This window comes from Chenopodium quinoa, unplaced genomic scaffold (genome assembly GCF_001683475.1).
Source record: "Chenopodium quinoa cultivar QQ74 unplaced genomic scaffold, ASM168347v1, whole genome shotgun sequence".
Taxonomy (NCBI): Eukaryota; Viridiplantae; Streptophyta; class Magnoliopsida; order Caryophyllales; family Amaranthaceae; genus Chenopodium; species Chenopodium quinoa.
The window spans coordinates 2,844,833-2,870,658 of NW_018743212.1; the positions used below are offsets into that span (position 1 = coordinate 2,844,833).

General features: G+C 34.9%; 3 protein-coding genes across 3 annotated transcripts; 2 read left to right on the plus strand and 1 right to left on the minus strand.

The window, feature by feature from the left end:
* Positions 1 to 3,307: 3,307 nt before the first annotated feature.
* On the plus strand, positions 3,308 to 4,785 carry LOC110734417 (auxin-induced protein 22D-like). The gene is made up of 2 exons (XM_021914566.1): positions 3,308 to 3,843; positions 3,971 to 4,785. The coding sequence occupies exons 1-2, from the start codon at positions 3,623 to 3,625 to the stop codon at positions 4,344 to 4,346; spliced, it is 597 nt and encodes a 198-aa protein (XP_021770258.1). The 5' UTR covers positions 3,308 to 3,622; the 3' UTR covers positions 4,347 to 4,785.
* A 1,539-nt stretch (positions 4,786 to 6,324) lies between these two features.
* On the minus strand, positions 6,325 to 12,989 carry LOC110734418 (protein OSB2, chloroplastic-like). The gene is made up of 5 exons (XM_021914567.1): positions 12,341 to 12,989; positions 10,404 to 10,542; positions 10,225 to 10,312; positions 10,016 to 10,122; positions 6,325 to 7,066 (listed from the first exon to the last, which is right to left on the minus strand). The coding sequence occupies exons 1-5, from the start codon at positions 12,694 to 12,696 to the stop codon at positions 6,890 to 6,892; spliced, it is 867 nt and encodes a 288-aa protein (XP_021770259.1). The 5' UTR covers positions 12,697 to 12,989; the 3' UTR covers positions 6,325 to 6,889.
* Positions 12,990 to 16,070: 3,081 nt separating this feature from the next.
* Positions 16,071 to 24,173, plus strand: LOC110734419 (NADH dehydrogenase [ubiquinone] flavoprotein 2, mitochondrial-like). The gene is made up of 10 exons (XM_021914568.1): positions 16,071 to 16,304; positions 16,425 to 16,457; positions 16,584 to 16,649; positions 18,199 to 18,315; positions 19,076 to 19,153; positions 19,237 to 19,342; positions 19,450 to 19,496; positions 19,602 to 19,679; positions 19,769 to 19,834; positions 23,706 to 24,173. Exons 1-10 carry the CDS (start codon positions 16,239 to 16,241, stop codon positions 23,811 to 23,813), a joined length of 765 nt encoding a protein of 254 aa, XP_021770260.1. The 5' UTR covers positions 16,071 to 16,238; the 3' UTR covers positions 23,814 to 24,173.
* Positions 24,174 to 25,826: the final 1,653 nt, after the last annotated feature.

A 25,826-nucleotide genomic window follows, 5' to 3' on the forward strand; every position in this document is an offset into this window, starting at 1 on the left:
TTATTATTACAAAATCAAAGATACATTCATTAAAAATTTATCACAAAATATTTAAATTTACCCCTTTGTACTCAAAAAAATGTGCCTATATTTTCCTTTTTAAAAAACTATACAGTATAAAACATGACTCTCAATACAATCAAAAGATAAGTATGGGAATTGAATCAAAAAAAAAAAATTGAAGTATGGGAAAAATAAAGGCCAAAAACTTAATAATAAAAAAAGTGGACCTAAATTGTCTTGTGGTTTTAGCACCATGGAATATGTTTTTATATATTCATGTTTTTTTTTTTTAATTTTTTGTTTTGTTTAATTTTGTATAAAAATATTGATGAAATATTAATAAGACATATCTTTTGAAGTCTAAGACAAGGACACCTCAAAAATGTCCGATCAATTGCAATTGCTTATCTAATCTTCTTTAGCCCACTATTTATGAATGTGCACAAGCGCTATGTGGGTAACACCCCTAAAAGTTGTGTTAGGCTTATAATAGACAATGTTGGTTTGCATTTACTGCCTTTTCTTGGTCTCCCATACCAACTTGTACGTTGCTCCATCTTTTTGAATTTAAAGGTGCTTCCATATGAACATTTGGTGGAATTTCCATATTACTATTATGTACGATTCATTTGAGATGACTTCGTTGACTTGTATATGTACTAGTGATCTGCTTTTTTTGCGTGATTAAGATTGTCGTTACAATATTTTAAGGTTTTCATGAATCAGCTTTAACCAATACTTATCTAGAATATTAGCCAAATAAAACAATACAAGTAGACCATTATTAAACGCTTTCAACTATTTTTGTATCAAAACCCTTTCTCTGATCTTCCGTTTTTATGTTACAATAATCATTCAGTTACATACGGCGTCTCATTCAAGGTAAAGGATACAAAAAGTTGGGCACCATGCATGAGTAGCGAAACTACATAATAGTAAGTACATATCAATGTGTCACGATATTTCGTAATCACTTAGTAATTGGTACGTCGCTGGCAAGGTGGAACATGTCTCATGACTCTCATCCTCAAGTTTGAACTTGTACAGATATTGTGAGAAATATCTGCCAAAAAACATCACAGCCAAAAATAAGAGATCACAGCTAATTATGTGTAACCCCAAACCATATTTTTTTTGTCCCTAGGAAAATTCGTTATAATTAATTAATCACCAATCTTCTTGATAAGATTTTAATTTTTACATATTTGACAAACAAATTAAGTATTAATCATCATTATCTTGATAATTATAAGATTTTGTTGCTGGGAAATCAAATATATGTATGGCAGGAAAACTTAGGATCAATAAATGTGATGCTTTCTGCTTCTTCAGCAATAAGAATAAGACTTATTAGTATTATTAAATTTTATTCCACTTGCAATTTATTAATAATTAAGAATATTAGGCATAATCTTAAGGTAAAGATTAGCAACTTGCTAATCTGGGACAACAAAACTGATTTTGATGGAAGAATTTCCAGCTACAATCCTGGATGATAATCTTTAACGTACGTATCTTCTTCGTCGAACCAATGAAAACAACCATTTACGCGCTTTTAAGCCACAGATCAATCTGAAAATCTGGGTAGAGAAACTTCAACATCAAGATATAATTAGCAAAAGGATGTTGAAAGAAGGGTAGTTGCCCGTGAAAATCTCAGCATTTGTTGTGACAAGTACCAGCAATAATCATATAAGAAAAATGTAGTGGCAAATCTTTATTAGTAGAAAATGTGCACAATATTATTTTTAGCAGTTGATTTTCAGGATTTATTATATTGCAACCTGATCTAGGACCACAACAGATTTATCACATATGAACAATAAAATTTTGGAAACTACTAAAGATCACGACTTTTTGGAAAGTTTTTACAGTTTTAGCCAATGGAGAAGTCGTTTCATGTTAATTAATTCGGGTAGGGTCTTGTTCAGGTAATGAGTAACGCACTTTGGCAATCACTTCGGTTCAAGTCTATTTGGAATTCAGCTATTTAAAGCTCAATATAGTAACTAAAATCAGCTCGGTCAGGTCGTTTCAATATCAGATTATATACCATCATGTCAAGCCCAATAGTCACACCCTTAAGAGTGATAGTTTATCAGCTCAACTGCTCAACTACATAATCTAAAATCCAAGATTTACAATAATTTTATATAATAAGAGTATCAGATCCCTGAACTTCTGAAAATGACATGTCGAGTTCTAGCTTGGTCCAACGAAGAATATCGTTACAGGCCTTATAGCACTATCATCTAGGATCTTTCAGGATATGACAGTTTAATATGTTAAGAACTAAAGCAGTTACTAAAATATCAGTAAGTTTTAACTAGTTATGAGTCATATATACAACTTCCACTAGGAAAGAAAAGGGGATAATGCTGATGAAACTTCCTATATCAAATAAATACTAGAAGTAGCATAATTGAAGGCACCTGAAACTGCAAATCTTGCAATTTAGCAGAAACATGAGAAAGTTCGTAGGAACCTTCTTTATACATTTGGCTAATAATTAACGAAATCGAAATATCAAAAAAGATGTTCAACAAAAGGGTGCTAAGAAAATTTGACTGGAATTCACCCAGAACCAGGAATTAAAACACAGGTTCAATGAGTTAAATAACAGACTAACATAACAGTAGAATATGATGACAATAATTCAGACTGCAATTATAATTCAAAGTCTAAAATGTCTGATGAGTTAGCAGAAAACTGCAATAAATTAGGGTATCACCTAAACTGAAACCCCACATGTCAAGGGCAAAACATGAAATCAATAATCAATAGTATTACCCAAAGAAGAGGTCCCTTAATGTAAACATAACATCTAAACCACATGGTCATGCTCTCAACATTGGTATGCAATTGCAACATCCATCATCATCCATGTGGGGACTTTGATCACATGGTGAGCAAGCTCTCGGTTTCTCTCTCCTCGTGATCGAACGGCTCTAAAATCAAATCAAGGATCCATATCGCCCGTTGATTCGAAACCGGGTCCACAGTCTTCTAGACTAATTGGGTTGTTCTTTGTCCCTCCACTGTCTCCTCACCACAATGCAATATCCCAACACCCATTAGCTGTTTTATATTGTGCCCATAAACAAAGGTAAACACAAAAGAAGACCCTTAACCATAAACTAAACCCCACAGGACTAAAGATCATATAACACTGCTTGTGCTTGGGGTTTGGGTCATCCATCTAAGGGTCTTCCCCACCGACCCTTGTGATCAGACGGTCCACACGAGGCGCGTGGCCCTGGTTCCGCGTCTCAGGATTAGCTTTTCTAGTGTGGATGGCTAATAAATAATTCCCCTTAGAAAGCAGAATAAATTCCGACTTAGATGTGTGTTTTATTCTGTCTCCCTTGCCTAATTAATTTCTTTTATATAATAGTATTCCTCCTCTTCCTATCTCCTCATCACAACTCAGCACATATTTCATTCTCTCAAGCTTTGAAATAGCCTAAAGGAGTTTTCTTCTCTGATCATTAGCAACAAGCTAAGCTGTCATATTCATATTGATCAAACAGTTCAACCAACAACCAAACTCGGAGTCTTTCGTTTCTCTAACAAGGATTGATCTGATTTTAGTTCTAAGAATATCATCGATCAAGAAACAATGGCAAGGTCTGAGACATACGAAAACGACCTCCATCTCGAAGCAACTGAGCTCAGGTTAGGATTACCAGGGAGCAAAGAGCCTGAAAATCAATCTAATTCAAATAATGTGGCTAGAAGTATCAAGAGATCATCACCTGATCAACTTCCTTCGGATTCCTCTTCAACAAACAATTCTAGTGTTTCTGATGCTAGAAATGAAGATTGCCCCCCTCCTTCCAAGTAAGTACTGATTCATAAATCCTACTTAAAAAAAAATAAATAACAAAATGCAGACTAATAATCAATCAAACAATAAATAACACGAAATGAATCGAAAACTAAACGTGTTTCAACATCAAATTTGCAGGGCACAAATTGTAGGATGGCCACCAATCCGTTCATACAGAAAGAACACCCTTCAGACCAAGAAAAGCGAGTCTGATGCATCTGGGATGTTTGTGAAAGTAAGCATGGATGGAGCACCATACCTGAGGAAGATTGACCTGAAGATGTACCAGAGTTATCCAGAGCTGTTAAAGGCTATGGAAAGTATGTTCAAGATCTGTATCGGACAATACTCCGAAAGAGACGGATATAATGGATCTGATGTAGCACCCACTTACGAAGACAAGGATGGTGACTGGATGCTGGTTGGAGACGTACCATGGGAGATGTTCATCACCTCCTGCAAAAGGCTTCGGATCATGAAGTCTTCAGAAGCAAAGGGACTTGGATGCCTATGAGAAACAAACAAACACATGAGCAGATTATCAATCAAACTCACAACATATAGAATCAGCAGATTATCAAACAAACAAAAAAAAGCTTCTGCTCGAGGTTTTTTACTTTGTGTCTCTCTGAAAGAGAGGCTTAGGAACACATACAGAGAATTGTCAGATCAGATTTTTCTTTTTTTTTTTTTCTTCCCTTTTTTCCATTTTGTTTTCTATTTTGGTTTCTTGTGACCTTTTGGATGGTTTTGAGTTTCATTCTGGTTTTGCAGCAACAAACTGATAACAAAAGTCAAAACCTGTACTGTTTTTTTATACTTTGGATATATATGTATTTGCCTAAGATTCAATTGTACAAATGCAAAAAATATAGATATGACAGAAAAAAAGCCAAAAGTAACAATGACATTGTTGACATGATATATACTCTTTATTCTGAAGTGTTCCTTCATTCCCTCTAGCAATACTTGCATTTCAGAATTCAAATATCCTCAGAATTTACTTTCTTAATCAAGATATGACAACAATCTGACTCTTTGATGTTCTTAGAAATGAAAATGATTTCTACAAATTAAGATCCAGCACCTGAAAAGTTCAGATATCAGTAGAGGCAAGGCTTATTTGAAGTAATCATAGTAAAAATCGTAGTCTAGGTTACACAGACTCTTCATTCCAAAGTAGAGTGTCTAATTCTTAGTTCTATCCACTTCACCCCCTGAGTGTAACATGACACTAGGATCACTTCAACTAGACCAGCATCCCAGTAAGCATGAGAAAGCCTTGGCAACAGATGTTTGTTACCTGCATCTGTACAAATCTACTGTTCAGTTCTTGTTTCAAGTCCAAGTAGCACATATCATACTTCTCTCAGACTGCATTCAGTCAGACTAAAGAACCCCTAGAACTCTCTAGAACTATAAACTATTAGAAAGAAGCTAGATGAAGGTTCATGCAGTCATCTATTCTACCAAATTGCTACTGATAAGCAGAAGCAGGAAGTTCTGTTCACAGACATAGCAAGGGACTAGCCGTAGCACCTTAGTAGGACATACTCCTATGTCTTCACTATAAAAAAGGTATCATCATTATTCCAAAATTAAGAAATTGTTGGTGCTGCCATTGCCACAACGCCCTGAACTGTAACATAAAATGTCATCTTAAAGTTCATGGACTGTACAATGGATTTACGATCAGTAATCATAACTAAATCCCAGTTACATGAAATCGTTTCAGAGGATAATTCGCTAAACTAGCGTAATTCATAATCAAACCAGACTAAGTTCATTATACTCACTGCTAAAGGTTTTGTAGCCATTTCCACCACAAACCTACTTGTTATCCATGTGCAAGAGCCAAGAAGTGCAAAAAATACGCAGAAAGATTGCAAGTTGTATGGTGACATATTACTTCATTAACAAAAAATGACTACAACTAACTGCAAATCCAAACTAGATCTGAAAATAATTAAGAGTGATTATAGGGTTGACCCTTCTTAAAAGGTACTTTGTTCACAAGGAAGCCAAAACTAATCCTTCAAACATTGATGATAAAGTATAATGAAGAAAGGTACAGTGTATGTGAATGTGAGATAGTTAGTCAAACTACCCGTAAAGCTTAGGGACGCACAACAGGGCTTTATAAAACCATTAAAAGCTAACAGAAAACTAAACTGTCAGTACATCGACCCGACCTCAGACAGATTCAGTGGTTCACCATAAATACAAGGGTTTGATTATTGCCAGACGAAAGTAACAGACAAAGAGATCCAGTTATCCGCAGTTACACTCATTTCTGGGCAAAAATTTAGTGACCAACTGATTTCCCCCCTTCTTTGTCAAGTAGGTTCAAGGCACTAAGAAACACAGCTCAGAAGTCAGAAAAGCATGTCGAACGCTAAGTTAGCACTGACGTAGTATTACTCTCCTACTTAATGAAGAAGGCTTTAAGGGAAATAGAGGATCAACCATGTCATTAGAGCAACCGAAGAAACAAATCACTGTCTTGGTAATTAAACCAGTATAACGATGAATAAATCAGTAAAACGATGAATAGGAAAAATGAAATCATATCCTGAAAATGAAATCATTGAGGGTTTATATTCTTTACCATGAAGCCATGTTAGCATCCTGCCAACCATATACAATATCATCATGTGATATTATTTGGGTATCCATCAACGTTTGACAGCAACTTGATCTTCCATAATATTTGAGTTCATCCAAAAGTCGAGTGAGGAAAAAAATAAAAAAAAAATACTTGTACTAAATACTGCACAAAATTCATCACAACTCTAACAAATTTTTTTAAAATAGATCAGTGATAACAAGTTCACCTAAAAGATAGACTCGGGGTAAAATGTACATTACACTAAAAGGCTACGTGAAAAAAAAAAAAAAAAAAAAAAAAAAAAAACTAATAATACCATAATACCCTGTACAATAGAAAGGTGCTTAGCTCAAAGTTCATAAATCAACCAACGAAAAGGCAGAAATGGACAATAAATGAGCATGCAATTATACAGAAGTGATCCAATAGCAGCAAAGAAGTCGCAGCATCTAGTAACCACCATTGAAATAGTTGGAAAAACTTGAGTCTTCCTGCTTTTGAAAAGACTGCATTCTCGAATCCAATATTTCCAATTGAGATTTCACCCATGGAGGATTATACCTGGCATCCACCCACAAAGCTTCACCAGTGTCTTTGTGCTTGAAATCAGGATATTTGGGACTTTTCTGCAGAACAGATATCAGCAGCAACAAGTGAGGAATTGAACAAATCCAAATTTTATCAACACCGTCCCAACAAGGGCAGAATCCATATAGGCAGGAACTAAATGAATTAACCTTCTGCTAGCTGAAACTATCAAGGAAATAATCCAAGAGACCCATAAAGACAACTGGTAACAAAACAGAACACTAAACAAAAGTGCGCGGTGGACAATCCAGAAATGTAAAATTACAAAATTGATACTTGTATTTTTCTAAAACTTCGTACTCACTAAAGTATCTTAGATAATGTCCAACTAATTTGGAAACAAACTGATTCAGTAAGCATGTAAATATAAACTCAAACTATTTTTTTTTAACACACCATCACACTTAAGTATCATAAAAGTTTCTTATACTTTGTAGTTTATAACCAATATAAGACTAAAGGAAAGGCTTTCATCATTAAGAGCTTAAGATTGCAAATGACAACGAATCTAAAATTAGGTTCAGTAAAATCAATATTGAAGGTTTCATAACTTGCACCCCTGAGACCTTTTTAAAGGTTTACACATTTTCTCAACAAGATTTATTTGGAAAGAACCCTAACCTCCAAAAACAACATCCTCCACCCCCCCCCCCCCCCCACACAAAAAAAAAAAAGGCACACGGAGAATGGATAATAACACGAGTCATGAATCTCAGATGATGTGTTTGTGCAGCTCATCATGCTTGTATCATCCAGCATCCAGTGCTTTTTTCATTCACTTAAATATAATATAATAAGTTTCAGGAGAAAAAAATTCTAAAAAAAAAGTTACAATAACTTCTAATAAGCTCCAAGAAGCTCGGGTATGAACCACCAAAGTTTGATTCACAACTAGATAATATTTGAAAAGTTCACACAAGTTCCAATAACTTTAAATTAATTTACAGAAGATTTAGTGGAGAGTTAGCAGTTTAGCACTCCATTAGTGAGACTCTGCCGCAGCCCGCAAGTTATATACATAAGATAATTACCTTTCAAGAAATCAATACATACAATATAATTTCAAGTAATACCAAGTTTTCATGCAGGGATTTACATAATGAATAATAAAGCATATGACTCATGCTGCAAAACCAAGTCGGCACCCAAATAACACCTGAAATCGGGAGGATTGCAGATTTTCACTCACTATAGAATCCCAAATAGCAATCAAAGCCTCAAATTTCATGATGAGTCCAATTTTGAAGGCTATAATTCACAATTGTTATGCCCTTTTGAAAGTTGAAGAAAAATTCACAAATCAGGGTAAAGGGTCTTAATGCCACCTAAGGTCAAAAGATGGACATGAGAAAAATAGATGACCTAAACTATCTTCTATAAAGTTAATTTCGTACTTCTTAAGTTTTGAATCATGGGTCTTATATTTTAAGATGCAAATGGACTTTCTCCTAAAGTGAGTGGTACCCTAATGATCAGGAAAACCATAGATGGCCTTAAACATACATCATTAAACCCATATCAAAATTGTCCATGTCAATTACCATTTTGAAGTATGGTTTTACACTGCTACAAACTGAAGGGGGAAAACACAATTCACAAATTTCACTAAGCATTTAAGAACAATAGAAGACCATTGAGGTTTCAGATGGCTCTATTAGGCATTAGCAATCAGGAATACGATATAACAAATGGCAGACCTACAGATTGCTGATGGCTCTATTAGCCATCAAGTCAATAGATTAGGTTTTACACAGGTCCAAATTGGCACTGCATAATGCCTGTTTCAAAGGCATAAACTCATACCTCATTATACTTTCTCAACATACAATAATAAAAGGTCTTACTAATGGCTTTAACCCCCCCCCCCCCAACCCGGCCCCCTCCTCTTTCCTGTCTGTCCTCCCCCTCCTTCTGAACATCTATTTCAGACATTATAACTCAATACTCATGAGACCCTAAAGGTTGTTCCCAAGTGGAGCTGGACAAAGATTCTCAAAGTTCGTGAAGTGGCCATATGACCATAGATGACATAATGCAAGCAGCTTACCTAGGCAAAGTCTAGTTTATGGAGTAAAAGTGTAAACCAATCACCATTTTGGACTTGTCAGTGCTTCCAATGAAATCTTGATAAAAACCTACGAATATTAATAACAAGCTTCCGAGAACGCTGAAGACCCCAAATGCCTATCAAAACCACAACAGGACACTACATCCAATATAGCACTTTGTGAAGCAATCTTAAAGGAATAGCCCACACCCATGAGACCTTCAAGTTGCTAATCGTTTTTTTTTTAGAAAAAATTGAAGGACAGGCACCATGTGTTGCTTAAGCCCCTGTGATGGCAACTCAAAGCCGCCTTAGGAAAGGTTACTTTAAACACTGGTCCTTACACCCCAACCAGCAAGCACTCGCACTGCGATTCAATTGCCTATGAGACTTTGAAGATACTAGTGTCATTTCAGATGCTCAAATGTATGCAATAAGTATTGTGACTATTTCGGATTCTCTCGATAGAATTTAAGGAGACAAACAAGTGTGGTCCTTTAATAAGCACTAAGGTGATTATTTTCAAGTAATTTGCCTATAACTTGTGTTTTTGTTGGAAGGAAGACACTAAAATTGCTAACTGTATTAGTAAACCACACTCCAAAGCCAATCCCAAAATTGGGCCAACGATGAATCAAAAAAGCTCAGAGTGCACACATAAAAGATATTTTTGGACAGAAATGCAAGTTCTCATTCAGAAATCAAAGATTATGCTCTTAGAGTCCTGTTAATGGCTCTCTTAACTCATGCCTCTATACCACCACCATATGTTCACAATAGGAAGATAAAGGCAAGGTTGTAGAAGATCCGAACTCATTTTCCTAAGGCCTTTCCAATATTATACTCCCTCTCTGTCCCTAGAGCGTTCATATTTGACCTAGCTATTAAAGCAATCAGAAAACCAAAAAAAAATACATAACTCAAATGCTCAATGGACTACCTTATTCTTCCTATTGTCCCACCATTCTGTTGGATTGGCAAAAAATGCTTGCCATAGCTCTTGAGTGGAAAGCTTATTAGTTGAAGCAGAGTTGTCAAACTTCCCAACTGTAAGAAAGTCAGAAAATATGTCATGTCAGCTGAAACATTCAAAATAAAAAAGAAAATTCCAAATTATGCCCATGCAACTGTGCTAAATAAATTAATCACCTGTTGTTGTTGAACCAGAGGTGCCATCATATAAGACCACTGGAGAAGAAGAGTTCCTTTCAACAAAGTTTAGTTGCTGAACAACTACCTGAGAATCATAAATTATGAGTTTGCTTATTAGAAAACCTTATTCAAAGCCATGAAGCAAGCTGCAAGAATTTTAATCATATATAATTAACCTTGTAGTAAGTCTGTTGTTTCCCATCTTCACTTTCAACAGTATCTGACACCAGACGGCCAGAGACATATATCTGCTGACCTTTCTCCAAATGCTGATTAGCTACATGTGCCAGATCTTCCCAAAATGTCAAATTGATCCTACAACACAAAAGTACAATTGAGATACTTCATCAGTCACTAAAGAGACTAATACTTTTACCACAAAAGGTTTTAGTTTGCATTTGACAAATCAAATGCTAAACATAATTTTACAGTAGTTAGCAAGGAGATTAATTTTCCCCACATAATCTTAACTCCTGCAGACACCAATATTATAAGGCAGAACATTCACTTTTCCAATTACCCAGTGTAGTCTTTTATAAGGGTCTTGGTTCTGGCAAGAGGAGCAAGAAATGCCTTTGATATGCAATCAATGGCAAACTACACAGTACACACAGCCAGTTTAGGCAGCAAAATAAGACAAAAAGTAGCTAAGTTACTTGATAGCTAAAATTTCTAGCTGAACCACACATATTTTACTAAGAGATATAAAATAAGAAAAGGGTAATCATCAGAAACACAGTCCCCCAAGAGGATACAAGTACACAATGAATCAGTTAACAACCATATTGTGTCAGTGCAACCAATGAAATCCCTAGTTTACGTGCTTAACTACACAAACTGAAAGTAACCTTCAGAATCCAATTGAATTTGACAAAGAGGGACAATGAATGAGCCAAAGCCCATGCCAACCCAAAAGCTTAAGTTATTAGCTGGAGAGTTTAGCCACACTTATATATCTAAGTCTCTTTACATATCTAGAGCACTCATTAGTGTGCGCATGGAAATTTCAGAAATCTCCCTCTGACATGTGTGTTCCTCTAAATCTCTCTGGACTTTATATTTTGCTCTGACCTCACAGATATAATCAGGACCTCCAAAGTGCCAACTTTACTCTCAAATCCTATCATTTTTCATGATTACAAGGGTATTCTTTGGATGGAACAATGCAGCCAACATTTATAATGGCATAGTACCTCTACTGTGGCCATCTAAGCACCGTCAGATAAGCTACATCAGTAACCTTGGCTTTGAAGGGAGACATGATCTCAAGAATCCAAGAGAAGCATGAGTGTAATCTAGAGGATACACGTAAATGCCCATGTTAACATCCCCAAACAAAGAGTGTTTCTTCCTAAATTCCCATTCCACTTTTGAAGTGGTAAAACATGGTTTTGAGTTGGACAAGCATTACCATGGATATGGGCAAAGGGACTATGCTGACAAAGCTTCATAATAAAAAAAATAAAAAAAAGCCTTAAAATGCAAACACATTGGAATATTGGATCAAGGATTATGACTTGTGAGCTAGCGGCTTTTTGTCGCACAAAGCATCCATACATAGTACTCCGTATATATGTTCCACTATTTGGTGCCAGAGAGGAGTCACTGAAGTAGGCTAAAAGAAAAATAACCACAGATAATAAATAAAAAGCTTTACCTAATTCTATATCTCAACAAAAATGAATAAAGATTAAAGAAAATATAAGCATCATTGCCACAAATATGGAAAAATACATTTAAAAACAAAATGTTGCTATTGATGAACTGTAAAGGCATACAACTAAGGAATATCAGTCCTCTAAATGTGGTTAGCCACGATGTTCAAGATATTAAGTTAGCGAAATGACCATCAATTCAAACATAGATTGGCCTCATCTACAATTACAGTAATCAACCGAAACATCCAAACCTTATTTCCATTGTTACATGAATACTAAAGTATAAACAATTTCCAAATTCCAGCACTATCCCAGTTGCCCATTGACTATGAAAACACCAAATTTCAAGAACTCAACCGCTATCATAAGAGCAATACAATAAAATTCATAAATCCAAACCATATACTAAGAAAATAAAAAATAAAAATGAAAAAAGATGCGAAATTTAAAAGTACCAACTAGTATCAGTGGGAGATTTCCGAACAGCAAGACGGGTAGAAGCAACAACTTTGCCAGAGCTAAGTTGATTAAATTGAACAGGCAACGCAACAATGCCAATAAGTTGAACAGAATTACAGAGTTCTTTCTTCCACTGAATGTCCGAGGGTCGTGGGTATGTTCCAGAAGACTCGTAGGAGTCTCGGTTGTCCAGTGAACATCGCGGCAATGTCTTGCACACCAAGTGTTTGATGTTTTGCTTGAGAGAAAATGAGATAATTGAACGGGCTAATGGAGATGAACATGACATGGGTATTAGGGTTTTCAAAGGTTTTTGAGGTCTGCAACACAAAGTTGTTGTTAATGTTGCCATTTTTGTGTTGAATATTGGCTTGCTGTGTTTTTTTGTTTCTCTCGGCGCCAAAGCTTGGGGGCGATTGTTTCCTTCAATGCCGTATAGGCGGTATTTGTGTTTTTTTTTTTGTTGAATTGTGGAAGTGATTTACAGTATTTTTATTCCTTTTATTTTTTTATTAATTTTTAAATATTGTTATTATAATTTTTTTTTTATTTTTTTTGGCAATAGAATGCCCTTTGAATCTTTGATAATGATCTATACTTCTATTCACTTGAAATAATACAAAGTAATAAAATGAGAAAATACAAGTTTATAAATTTGATAAATAAGATTTTTCTGATTAACTACGTCTAATTTTGGTTAATTGTTGTTTTCTCTTTTTCTTTTAACCTTTTGGTATTTTCAAATTTTTCTCTCTCCTCTTTCAACCTTTTGTTATTTTCTCTCTCTTCCTTCAACCTTCAATTTCAATGGTAGAAACTTCAGTTTTTCACTATATGACGTTGAACAAGTCGAAATCAATGGAGGGAGGAAAGCTTATCTACCCTTTGGGGTTAACCATGCCCATTATTCTCACTTTATTATTTGGGTTTTTGTTTAATTCCGGCGAAATCGCACGAAAATGGTAGTCCGAAGTCGAATTTAATGGAGGAAGGAAAACTCAACTACCCTTTAGGGTTAACTATGCCATTAATTTCTCCTTTTGTTATTAGGGTTTTCGTTTAATTTCACCAGCGAAGTCGGCAAAATGGGGTCAAACAGACTTGAAAGAGAAGGTGAAAGTGGGCACAGATTGGAGGGAGAAGATTAAGGTGGGTGGGAAGAAAAAAAAAAGAACAAGAGGAAGAAGGTGGGAGGAAGAAGGTGATGAATAGTAGCAAACGGAGAGTTAGCGGTGTTAACTTTCAAAATCTGTCCAACTTGTCATAATGGCCCACGAATAGTAAAAAAATACTACCTCCGTTACATATTAGTTGCAACTTTGGAATATTTTATGTCTCACAAATAATACCCCAAAATTGCAACCAATATGTAGCAGAGGTAGTATATTTTTAAATTAAAAAACACATTTTCAATGCAACTTATTTATGAAAATGTCATTTGATAAACATAATTTGTTTATCTAGGTTTAAACTGGGGCTTGCTCTAATAAAATGTTGCACATAAACGTGAATAAGAATATAAGATGACACGTAAATTCCAAATAGTTTGAAGTCTCGATATATATTTTATTAATATTGATGTATATTTTTATTAATATCCACATTACCTCATATAAAAATATAAGGTTAAGGGGGGATTCGAACACCCAACCATTTATAACAAAATTGGCTATTTAACCATCTTAGCCCATTGTCAAGCATGTTATAAATATGAAAAGGAAATGTACTACCTCCGCTAAATATTAGTTGCAACTTTGGGGTATCATTTGAGAGACGTAAAATATTCCAAAATTACAACTAATATTTAACGGAGGTAGTACATATTTGACAATAAAAACAACATTATTTCTAGTATGAAAGATTTTAAAATTAGTCACATTTATTTAATTGATCAATAAACATGTAGATGCAAAATAATAAATAAACAAAACCAAAATATGATACTCTAATTGATGATCAATAAAAATTAAAAAAGTGTAAGAAAATAACCAAAACAATTATTACCTCCGTTAATTATCATGTCTAACTTTGTAATTCTTTTATATCTCACAAATACTCCAAATTTGCACATAATAATTAACGAATGTAGTACTTAAAGTTGATGGACAATACTCTCAAAACTAAAGTCGTGCTTGTGGCACATATACATGGTGAAGTGCAGCAACTCTGGATTTTGCAAAACCCTTAATAATTAATACCGCTAATTTCGATACCAAATTCTTCACCTGACCCTTGGTAGATCCTAACATTAGAAAAAACGTGAGATACTTGTCTATCAGTACGCAAATCAACAGTTGGAGTTCCGAAACTATTGTAAACCGTCAACCCACTATAATCAAATTCATCAACAATTTTCATTTCCCCCAAAACTCCACCAAACTTCATGATACAAAACTTGATTGACCATTCTATTTCCTCTCTCCCGGTATTACACTCGAAATGAAAAACCTACAATTCCCTAATGCAGCTGTTTTTTTAAAAAAAAACAATAATACGACGTTTAATATAAAATTTATAATCTTAATTATAATCCCTCACATAATCACTACAATAATAATAATAATAATAATAATAATTATTACTCTTTCCTCTCACGTCGTTTACTTTTTAATAAACTATTACCTCCCAAGTCCCAACCTGTTTTCAAGCCAATCCTTTTCTCGCTTGGAGCTGAATGCAAGTATTTCCTTTGGCTAGAGGGAGCTGTGAGGGAAGGGGCGATCCACTATATTTTGTTCATTTATTTTTTAAATACCAATTATATACCCTAGGTACATCTTACTCTTTTCTTTTAAGGTATCCGTTTAAGCTAAGTTGATTAAATTGAGCAGGCAATACAACAATGCCAATAAGTTGAATAGAATTACTCAATTCTTTCTTCTACTAAATGTCTGAGGGTCTTGGGTATGTTGCTGAAAAATCGTAGGAGTCTCTGTTGTCCAGTGAACATCGTGGCAATGTCTTGCACACCAAGTGTTTGATGTTTTGCCTGAGAGAAAATGAGATAAGAAGGGGTTAATGAAAATGAAAATGAAAATGAAATGTGTATTAGATCAATTTTAAGAGGTTTGCAACACAAGTTGTTGTTAATTGCCATTTTTGTGTTAAAATTAGGCTTTTTGTGCTTCTCTCGGCGGCGCCAAAGCTTGTTGTTGATTGTTTTATTGAATGCCAGTATATGCAATATTCGTGGTTTTTTGGCGATTTTTTTTTCCGCTGCAGTGAGAAGAATGTACAAGTTTCGCGTCATGAGATACGTTGTATTTTTCTTAAGGGAGTATATTTTCGTCTTTTTAATCAAACAAGGAGGGTTATTTGTGTCATTTCAACAAATGAGAAGATTGATAACGTTAAACCACATAGCCACTATTCTCTCTCCTAAAAAATGAAGTTAAAGGATTTTTCAACAAATAGAGGTCGAGAAATCCTTCAACAATGGAGTTAACCATGTCCTTAATAGTTAATACATATCCAATACACAACTTTGACTATTTATATTTTCAATTACATATTATAAGAAAATGATAACAAAAAAAGTTAAATAGTTTGAAAATGTACATTGACATCAACCAACAACAATGATAATAATATCGGTTATTTTTGCATATTTTCTCCGTTCCAAATTGATTAACACGTTTTAACTTATAATACTGTTCACAAACTCTACTTTGATTAGCTTATATTCTAAATCGATGTTTTAGCGACGACATTTGTCTCCCCAGCCCAACTCAAACACAAGTCCAGATTTCTCAACTGGGCCAAGTTTGTGGCAACCACACTCACCTCGTTGCTCAATTGCTCATCATCTGTATCACTACACCAAAACCATCGCTCTCTTTCTCTCTCATCCCAAATCTCCATTGTTGAAGCTTCCATTTTCTCTCTCCTCTGAAAATGTTCGCTCGTAGGGCGGCCCAACGGCTGCTGGAGATCCGTCAAGTTTTCCGTCAATCTCCTCAGGTTACTGCTAATTCCTCCATTTTTATCGTCGATTTTTGTTTTCTCTCTCCTCCATTTTCTACCAATAAAACGGTAACGAAACGTCTCAGAAACTTTCTCTCTCCTATTATTTTTTTGCAGGTTTCTCGATCCTTCTCTTCTGCGCTCAACTACGTAAGTTCTTGATTTGTCATTTTTTCGGGTTGACCCGTTTATTTGAATTGCAATTTTTTTGGAGCTAATTTAATTGTTTAGGTTTGTAAGTGAAATTTAATTTGTTTAATTTGATATGATTGACAGCACATTGATACACCGGATAACAATCCTAACAATCAATGGAAGTTCACTGAAACAAACAATCAAAAGGTGATTAATTTTTTTTTATTTTTTGTATTAATTTAACTTGAATTTCACCAATTTTAGCTAATTTCATATGCATTTTTCTGTTGCAATTGTGGTGTGTATGAAACTATGAATATAATTAATCATTCATAGATGGAGATTGATTTAAAAGTTAATTGGAAGTGTGTATTTCATGTAATAAATTGCCTATTTTTACCAAGTTCATGATTGGTGTATATGATTTAACAAATTTGTATGCATAGGATACTTTGATTTAGCTTATGACGATAATTTTCTTCCTCGAGTAATTCCGTTGCCGAATTTTACCCTGAGACGAGATACATTATGTACAATGGGCCAATGATCAATTATGGTGATCAGAGGATTTCAGGATGGCATTGTATTCATCAAGGGATACAATGTTTATAAACTTTAAGGGCATGTATAAACTATCGGACAATAAATTAAGTACTTTAGTGCAGTCATCAAAGATGTGAATGGGTTAAATTATAACACAAATGTACTCTAGTTGGCTGTGGCTCATTGGTATTATGAGAGTCCTTGAAAGTATTATATGCAAACCATGGATCTAAGAAACATATGCTCTAATTCCCTGCCAACGAGAATGTAAAACGTAACCCCGAAGAGTTTGGACAATCAAAATGTCAGGTTATGAATGTAAAATATATTCTGATACCTGAATACCTGGAGTTTATGGTGAAGGGTTTTGCTCTAGAATTTAACCATTATTTTGTCAATGAACATTGGAAATTTGGGATGTTACAATTCCTATGGCTTGTCTATCTTCCGTTGAAGTTGGATCATCCCTCCATTCAACTACTTGGGGTGTTGTTAAGACGTCTAACAGAATCTCATCCCTTGTATAAGGAGTTGTGTGTTCACATCAGTCTTTCAACATTATGTCATTCTGTTTGTACCAATATTTGCTTCAATCTTTCTTTATCCTCTCTACTAGGTGGTCTGCTTGTTATTGATCTTTATTGGTTGCATTTATCTTTACGTTACCCTACTCCCCTGCCTCCCCCTTTTTCTGTTATTTTCCACTCTTCCTCCAGTTTCCTTTACCTTACTCTTTATAATGGGGTGTTCTTGTACCACTCTTAGTGCTACAGTTTCATTTGTTTGTCTTTTAGAAACTGTCTCTATACTACTTGGAAAGTTCTGACTAAAGTGTCATTTAGCGCGTAGAATTTATGATTTTTAGGATTTAGTTGTCTGCTGCTGTAATACTATCTCAGGATATTGTCATTTGCATAAGCACTGTAAGATGGCTGTTTTTGCATCAGTGTTAACCTTAGAATCCTTAATTATCTGTTCATTTTCATGTCAGATATACTTTTATTGTTTCCGTGTAAACTTAAATTCTATTGTTGATGCCTTTAATTATGATAATTAGAACAATTAGCATTACAACAATGACGGGCTATTTTCTCGAAATTTCTACGTATCTAAACCTGTGCAGCGGTTATATGTTTCAAGCTTTAATGGTGGCAAGTTATTTTAGCAGTGTAAGAGATAAGTTCTGTTTACGACTTCTTAAATTTGAGTGCAGGTGAAGGAAATATTGTCTTTCTACCCATCCAACTACAAGCAGTCTGCTGTCATTCCTTTGCTAGATCTTGCACAACAACAGCATGGAGGTTGGCTACCTGTTTCTGCTATGAATGAGGTATGCCTACAAAATGTCTTGCTTATGATTTTTTGTTCTTAATAGAATTTAATAATTTTTAAAATTTACTTATTTTAGTTAGAATATAATTTGGAGATTGTGATGGTAAGAAAAAATTGAAGTGTTGCTAGAGACCTAGAGTCACACAACTTGAATGCAGTGATCTATAATGTATCAGATTGATTAATTTTCTTACATACTACTTGGCTACAAGCCTACAGTGCTGAACTGAACTTGAATTGAAGATTTTGAACACATTCAATAACCACCCCCCTCTTTCGTGGCCCCACCCAAAAAAGATGTTATTCACTATTAGGCTTGTTGCGCTAATGTAGACTTAATACTATATTTATATATTCTATACTAGGAACTAGGGATGTCTTTGATGCTCAAAGTCATGGAAAATAAAATTTTGGAATTAAGAAGTAAAATGTTCAACATGTAATTGGAGTGTCAAGTTTTGATCTGCTGATATGGATATGACCTCAGTTAAGTTACATGCTGTTCCTTGGGTTCTTCTTAAGTTATTGAATTGTTTTTGGAATGGAGATTGTTGGTTGAGGTTTCAGCAAATATATATATATATATAATATATAGCACAGTGTATTGAATTGTTTACCAGATATCCTAATTTTTTAGCATGCATGCTCTTTAGTATTGAACGGAAAATTAAGAGAGTGATTGCTGCATTGTAGCATGTGTCTTCTTTTGCTCAAGATACTTAGATTACTTTTTCTTTGAATTGTTGTGTATTACGCAGGTGGCCAGGATTATAGAAGTCGCTCCTATCCGTGTATATGAGGTTGCAACTTTCTACTCGATGTTCAATCGAAGCAAGGTTTGAAATTAGTGATTGGTTGATTTCCGATTGTATTATGGGATACTTTCCTCTTGCTTCATCAAATAATTTCATTTATTCAGGTTGGAAAATATCATCTTTTGGTTTGTGGAACAACACCTTGTATGATCCGTGGTTCACGAGAAATTGAAGAAGCCTTATTGAATCATCTGCGGGTGAAGCGAAATGGTTAGTCACGTGTATCTTTTTTTTTTTTTTAAATAAGGTTTCTTAAAGACCCTCTATGATGAGATCAGGAATTGTTAAATTGTTTTTGTTTGTATTCTCATCTACAGAAGTGACAAAGGATGGTCTTTTCTCTGTTGGAGAAATGGAGTGCATGGTGAATGCTTCCCTCATTTTTCTGATTGTTTGATGCAGTTTATTGCACTTCTCTGACTTTGATTCTATATGAAGTATGAAGTCACCTTGTGCTTTATATTAACAGGGATGTTGTGTGAATGCTCCTATGATAACCATTGCCGACTACTCCAATGGATCTGAAGGATATACCTACAACTACATTGTAAGGCTGCCTTTCTCACTGTTAAGTCATCAATTCCACAAGATAAGGCATGTCTGGAAATTTATGTTTGTGTGCTCTGTCAAATGCAGGAGGATGTCACTCCAAAGCGTGTTGTAGAAATTGTTGAAATGCTGAAGAGGGGAGAGAAGCCACCTGTAAGTCTACTCAGATGACTTCTTTTTTTTTTCCTCAATAAACCCCTGGACTACTGCTTTGAAGTTTTGTTTGTTTACTGTTATCAAATAGCAAGGCTTATTTAGTGGACAATTAGGCAGAAGCTGATATTGTGAGTTCTCTATTAATTAATATATCGTATACTATTATGCATGAAAAATGGAAGTGAATCATGTATAAATTTAGTCAGAATTTTGGAAAAAGTAGTAAGAGGCCAGATACAATCCTGGCCAAGCTGTCAATTTTAGTTTGACATCCTAATTGTAGCCTAACAATGCTACATGTTCTTTCTGGTAGTCACTGTGAAAGAGAAAAAAGGACCCTCTGGAATCATATTCTTGATCCTAATAAGTTCTATACTTGCAATATGTTTCTGTACAATCCTGATAAAATTATGATAGTGGTAGCTCACTGTTATTCTGTTACTCTAACTAGTTAGCCTCTATCCTCTACCTGTTTCTACCCATGTACCTAGGGTAACTTTCAGAGCCCCAAAACTCTCCCTGCAAGGCGCGTAATTGCTGTATGGGAGTATCTCATTCCATCTAATAGCTACAGCTAGCAGACCAATTCTCTTCATGTCTAGAAACATCCCTGAGCTTTTTAATGGATAGCTACTGAAATAGTCTCATTGCACTCTCCACAGCCCAAGGGTATGCAGTCTTTTTCATGTGGTGTTAGTCTTGAAAGAGCTGCAAGCTGTCCACCATTTTATTATGTGTTATTTGATGTTGAAAAGTGTTCTCAATCACCTCCCTGATGCTGCAATTTTTGCTCATCACTGTTTTGTATTGCTGCCAACGCTTCATGTCATTGATCTTGATGCTCCTTTGAATTTGTTTTTCTTTGCTTCACTTCAGTGCTGGATATGATTGTTAATCTTTGGGCACAATATTTTAATGAATTTGTTTCAATATTTTCTTTTGTCAGTCTTCACAAACCAAAAACAACAATACATGAAATACTACTAATATGCTCATGTCTTAGCACCCATTATGGATTACGATAGTTATTTTGTAGTTCAATACATATGCTAGAAATAGTAACATCTACAATAACTACAGAATATATATTTACAAGGGCTGTGTGATTCTGAATTCTGCACAAAAACCTTTAACTTCTAACTTCCATTTAACTACAGTTACACCCCTATAAATACCTGTTATGTTAGAAAAACATTGCTTGCCATTCCCTTAAGACCTTTTAAATACATGGTTGTGAAACTTTTGTACTTATAGATGCACCCAAAAACACTTGATGGTACTTAGGGCTGAACACGAAAATGAAAGGAGAAATATTCTTCTAACTTTGATGTTGCCTTGAAGAGCATTTTTCATTTGTATCTGCCATTCTGCCTTTATGCTGACTCTGCATAATGCATTCCATGTATCTCCAAGCTTCTGTATTGAGTCAGTGGAATTCGAGGCTTCATTTGAGTAGGCTTTGCGAGGGGAATCTTTGAAATGGAGTTAAAATAAGGATGATTGAGTATAGCCTCTTTGCCTTAGGTTTGTGTTATGCATCAAATCAAGCAGCCACCAATCCACAAAGGCTTCACTGTGGACAATTGTAAACAACCAAAATCAACAATTGTTTGTTTGTTTGTTATTTATTTATTTTTTTAAAAATGTAAACCAACAACCAAAACCAACAAATTTTGTAATGGTGTGTGTAACACCAATGTAAATGACTTAACTACATAATGGACTAATAGTAAGTAAATAATGGATGGGTTTGGGTTTGGTAACCCAATGAAGGATTCCTGTCACCTTCATAGCATCGGGGATGTAAAGATGGTGATTAGAACATCTCTTTTAGCTCTTGGCTACCAGCCTACAACTACAACTTATTCTCAAAATAGCCATATGATTGAACAAAATTCATTCTGGAGGGGCCTCAAACTAACTTTTTTGTTCCCAAGGGACACCTCCCACATTCACTTCAATTTTGGAAAATTTCTTGAAATTAGTATGAAAGTGTCGAGAGCCTTCAATTTTACATAATTTCAACTATTTCGGGCTTGAAAAGGATAGAAACAAAGTGCTTCCCATGGATCCCACGAGACTATTTGGGTGATTGGAACCTTCCACTTTGCCTTTAATGTCAATTTAGTCGTTTATGTACACACCTCCCTTCATTTACCCATGGCCACCGCAAGCCTTTATATGACCGACGTGCGGCCATATATGGTTCCAAACAATATTATATAATCCTGTGATGCAGCCCCAAATATCATTTGAGTTTTTAACATCGGGTCCCGAAATCTCCAAAAATGGTTTGATTTCGTGTATTCGCCTTCAAATTTATCCCCTGAAAAACATTTTTGGACCTGACTACTTGGTGCATCGAGATGCTTCCAGGGTTCGAGAGGCCTACTTGGTGCTTGTAACCATCTCATTAATGCCTCGGCTCACCTCTTCATATCATGTTATAAGATGTCTTGCTTTGCCCTTGCGGCCTTGCCTTGGCCCTAAGGCAAGTCAAGATGCTATCCCCAATTGCCAAAAATAGGTGTTTTTTTTTTTTTTTTTTTTTTTTTTGTAAGAATGAGGTGTTTATATAATTATATGTATGCTTATGCTATATTTGTGGATAAGGGAAATTGGGAAGCCACCTTGATGATGTCAAAATTCGGTTAAGCCTCATATGGGGCATGAACTTGTATTGGTGATTTGATTTCGTCATTAGCACAACCTCTAATTCCAAATTCTTTTTTCATCTAATTCTTAGATCTTCATTTTTGTGTCAACCTATAACACTTACTTTGATAAGATCATCATGTTTTCTCCACCACACTTAACTTGATGATCACAATGCCTTTCTAAATAGAGCTGCTTTCATGTTATTGTTGTCAAATCCTAACACCAAGAACGAAGGAGCAAAAATCCCTAATTCTAACAAATTCCTGCATCTTAATGGCACAGGCAACCATGTCGAGATTCAGAGAATGGTTAATATTGCAGCAGTTTATCATTCTCACCCTATAGTAATGCGAAGCATAAAACCTTCACATATCTTTTTTGCATGACATAAGCATCCTCTGCTTGGTATTTCCTCTTGATATTTCTGCCTCATTAAGATGAAACTTCATCAAAACAGATTGGATAATAGCCTGCTCCATAATTGAACAATACCAACTGACCATGGATCAAGCAGAAGCCCTAACAATATTGCAATAATAGCGCTTAGACAATTTCAATCAAAAAGTAACTATTTGACACAAATCGGTAACTAGAACACGTCAAACCCAGAAAAAAACCAGAGTTACCTTCAATGACTTCTTGAATTCTCTGGTGAGTGCTTTCTTGCAACTATTACCTATTGGCAAGACTTTCTTAGTCACTGGCAAGGCTGACGGTTTCCATGCAAACGCGTATGAGCTGGTCAAAGGCTGTTGGAAAATGTTCAAAGATGTCCTTGCTAGAAGCATTGTGTTTACGCCTTAGTCTTTCCGTAATTTCGGGTCTGGAATAAATACTGAGTTCTTTCCTTGTAATATATGATTATGTACTGTTGTACAATTGCTACTCTCTCTCACTAAGTTAACTGTATCATTGAACTCTCCCCCACCCCCCCCAAAAAAAAAAAAAAAAAAGAAGCTAACTGTATCATTGATTTTAACACGTTTTCGGCTTCATGCAACTTCAATTGTCTATACATGTGTCCAATCTCTTGCCTATATTATTAACAAATGCTTGCTCTTGTAAAGGGTGTGAGCCTGTGAGCATTTTATTAGCTTGAGTTGACACTCCTGTTAATCCTTCTGTATAATTTTTTTTTAATAATATAGAGAGATGGGAGTCAAATAGATCCATGTAAATGCACTACTCTTACTCTGATTTTCTGTTTCAGCCTGGCACCCAAAATCCAAACCGATTCAAATGTGCTCCAGAAGGAGGAAATAAAACATTGTTAGGTGAACCAAAGCCGCCTCCATGCAGGGATCTTGATGCTTGCTAAGGTGGCAGCTGCAGGACGATGCTTCAAATAACGCGATGTTTATTCCAACTATACACCCTGTTGCTCTGAAGAGCTTGTAGCATGCAATTTTTTTGTACTGATGCATCGTGGTTTCCATTTTCACATCTCTGATGCTTTATTTTAGTTGTCATTTTAGGTGACAGATTGTTGTACGGATGAGCTCTTGCTGACCTGCATGAGCCCCGTGATGGGAAGAATATAATAATCCTCATTACTCTGTATGTACTTCTGGTATTACATGTGGAAAAAGCTTTCAGTTGAATAGTGATTTTTTGGAGCTTGTACTTCACTTTGTATTTGACTTGGTAATATGTATTGCCAAACATTGATATTGCCTTACCCCTTCCATCAATTTTTTATAGCGTATGAGGGTGAAGAAAACTTTAAAAAAAGAGTAGGAAGGACTGAAGGAGGCATGAAGCTTAACGTTATGTTTCACACTTAGGGTGCGTTTATACACAAGTACAAGATTACCACTTAACTTAAGTGATAACTGATAAGACTCCTAACCTTGGGCATGAAAGCTATTAGCTTATAACCTTATTCCAATTGGGACGTGCAACATGTATACCTTGTTTTTTTGGGTACTAAATAGTGGATGGGTATTCCCATTTTGACAACAATAAACAACACCTTTTGTATTCACCCGGGTGCACATAGAGGTAGGTGCACCCAAGGGTGGATTTGTTGTTCATTTGGAGAGGACTTGGTATCCATTTAAAACGTCTAATATAACTTTTTTCAATCCTTTAATGTAGAATAAAGTTAATAAGAAGAACTACAAAAACAAAAGCAACAATTGAAAGAAAACTAGAAAGACCAAAACTGAAATCTACGATAACGAGCTTTCGTAGCCAACCAATGAGCAGGAGAAACTCAATCTTGAGGAACCTTCCTAATTTTTTTAAGGAACCTTCCTAATTTGACAAGCTCATAAAAGGTTATAAAAAAAAGAAAAGAAAAAAAAGAAGAAAGAACAAAGGTAATAATATTAATGAAAAAAGTAAATCAATCAAAAAAAAATAAAAGGAAAGTAGATCAATAAGCTTTACACTTTATTGCTTTGAGTTGATGATTTTGTGCTTAAATTGCTTGGAATTACAGTTATGCACTTTTAATTCCATTGTTTGATTTCTAAATTGGATGCATGAGAATGATCTAGTTTAGGTGTTGATCTATTTCATCAATTTGCTTGAACAATTGCATGAAAATGAGTTGTTTGGGTAGAATTAATGTTCCTTGGCATTTATTTATGTTAATCATCATTGTTTCCTTACTCCAAACCTTTTTTTTTTTTAAATTTTTTTAAGAAGATACTGATAGCTTTTAGCCATCGGTAAAATACTGATAGTATAAAGTCATCGGTATTTTTATTTTACTGATGGCTTGGTAGTGGCCATCGGTATTTCCCATCGATAAACGCGCGTATTCTTATAGTGTAATATTCTTATTTATTTTATTTTTAAAGATTGTGCATTAGCACGAGAAAAAACTAGTATTTATTTATTCAAAATTGTTCTCTCTATTTACATTGATGAGTTGCTCCCTCTACTTTTAAGTATTTGTTTTACCGTATCTCGTTTATTGAAAACAAATCCCTATCTTTTTAAAAGTTTAGCTAAACGCTAATAATTAGTGTTGTGCCAGTTGTATCTCTACAAATGTCTATTTACATATATATACCTCATTTATGCATGTGAATCACATGTGTGATATTTTTTTTGTCCTTTTTTTTTACCAACATAGCCCTTTGGCTTTCTTTTTTCCTCTTTTTTTCCTATCTTTTAAAAAGTTTGAGATGATTCTTATAAATAATGCAAACATTTGTACCCCTAATATTTTTAAAACATATTTTTCTTCATTAATGTCACCAACAAATAAAGTTATACTCTCTCCATTTCGTATTAATCGCAACACTTTTCTTTTACATCTGTTTCATATTAATTGCAACATTTCTATATCTAGAAAGAATCCATCATTATTTTATAATTT

What these genes read in the sequence shown, in the direction of transcription:
- LOC110734419 (XM_021914568.1), top strand. Translation starts at nt 16,239, where the DNA reads ATGTTCGCTCGTAGGGCGGCCCAACGGCTGCTGGAGATCCGTCAAGTT. An exon ending in CTGAAACAAACAATCAAAAG is followed by an intron (nt 16,650 to 18,198) that starts GTGATTAATTTT and finishes ATTTGAGTGCAG; the next exon opens with GTGAAGGAAATATTGTCTTT. An exon ending in GATATACCTACAACTACATT is followed by an intron (nt 19,680 to 19,768) that starts GTAAGGCTGCCT and finishes TGTCAAATGCAG; the next exon opens with GAGGATGTCACTCCAAAGCG.
- LOC110734417 (XM_021914566.1), top strand. Translation starts at nt 3,623, where the DNA reads ATGGCAAGGTCTGAGACATACGAAAACGACCTCCATCTCGAAGCAACT. An exon ending in GATTGCCCCCCTCCTTCCAA is followed by an intron (nt 3,844 to 3,970) that starts GTAAGTACTGAT and finishes TCAAATTTGCAG; the next exon opens with GGCACAAATTGTAGGATGGC.
- LOC110734418 (XM_021914567.1), bottom strand. Translation starts at nt 12,696, where the DNA reads ATGGCAACATTAACAACAACTTTGTGTTGCAGACCTCAAAAACCTTTG. An exon ending in AACAACAGACTTACTACAAG is followed by an intron (nt 10,313 to 10,403) that starts GTTAATTATATA and finishes TATGATTCTCAG; the next exon opens with GTAGTTGTTCAGCAACTAAA. An exon ending in GGGACAATAGGAAGAATAAG is followed by an intron (nt 7,067 to 10,015) that starts GTAGTCCATTGA and finishes TCTGTTCTGCAG; the next exon opens with AAAAGTCCCAAATATCCTGA.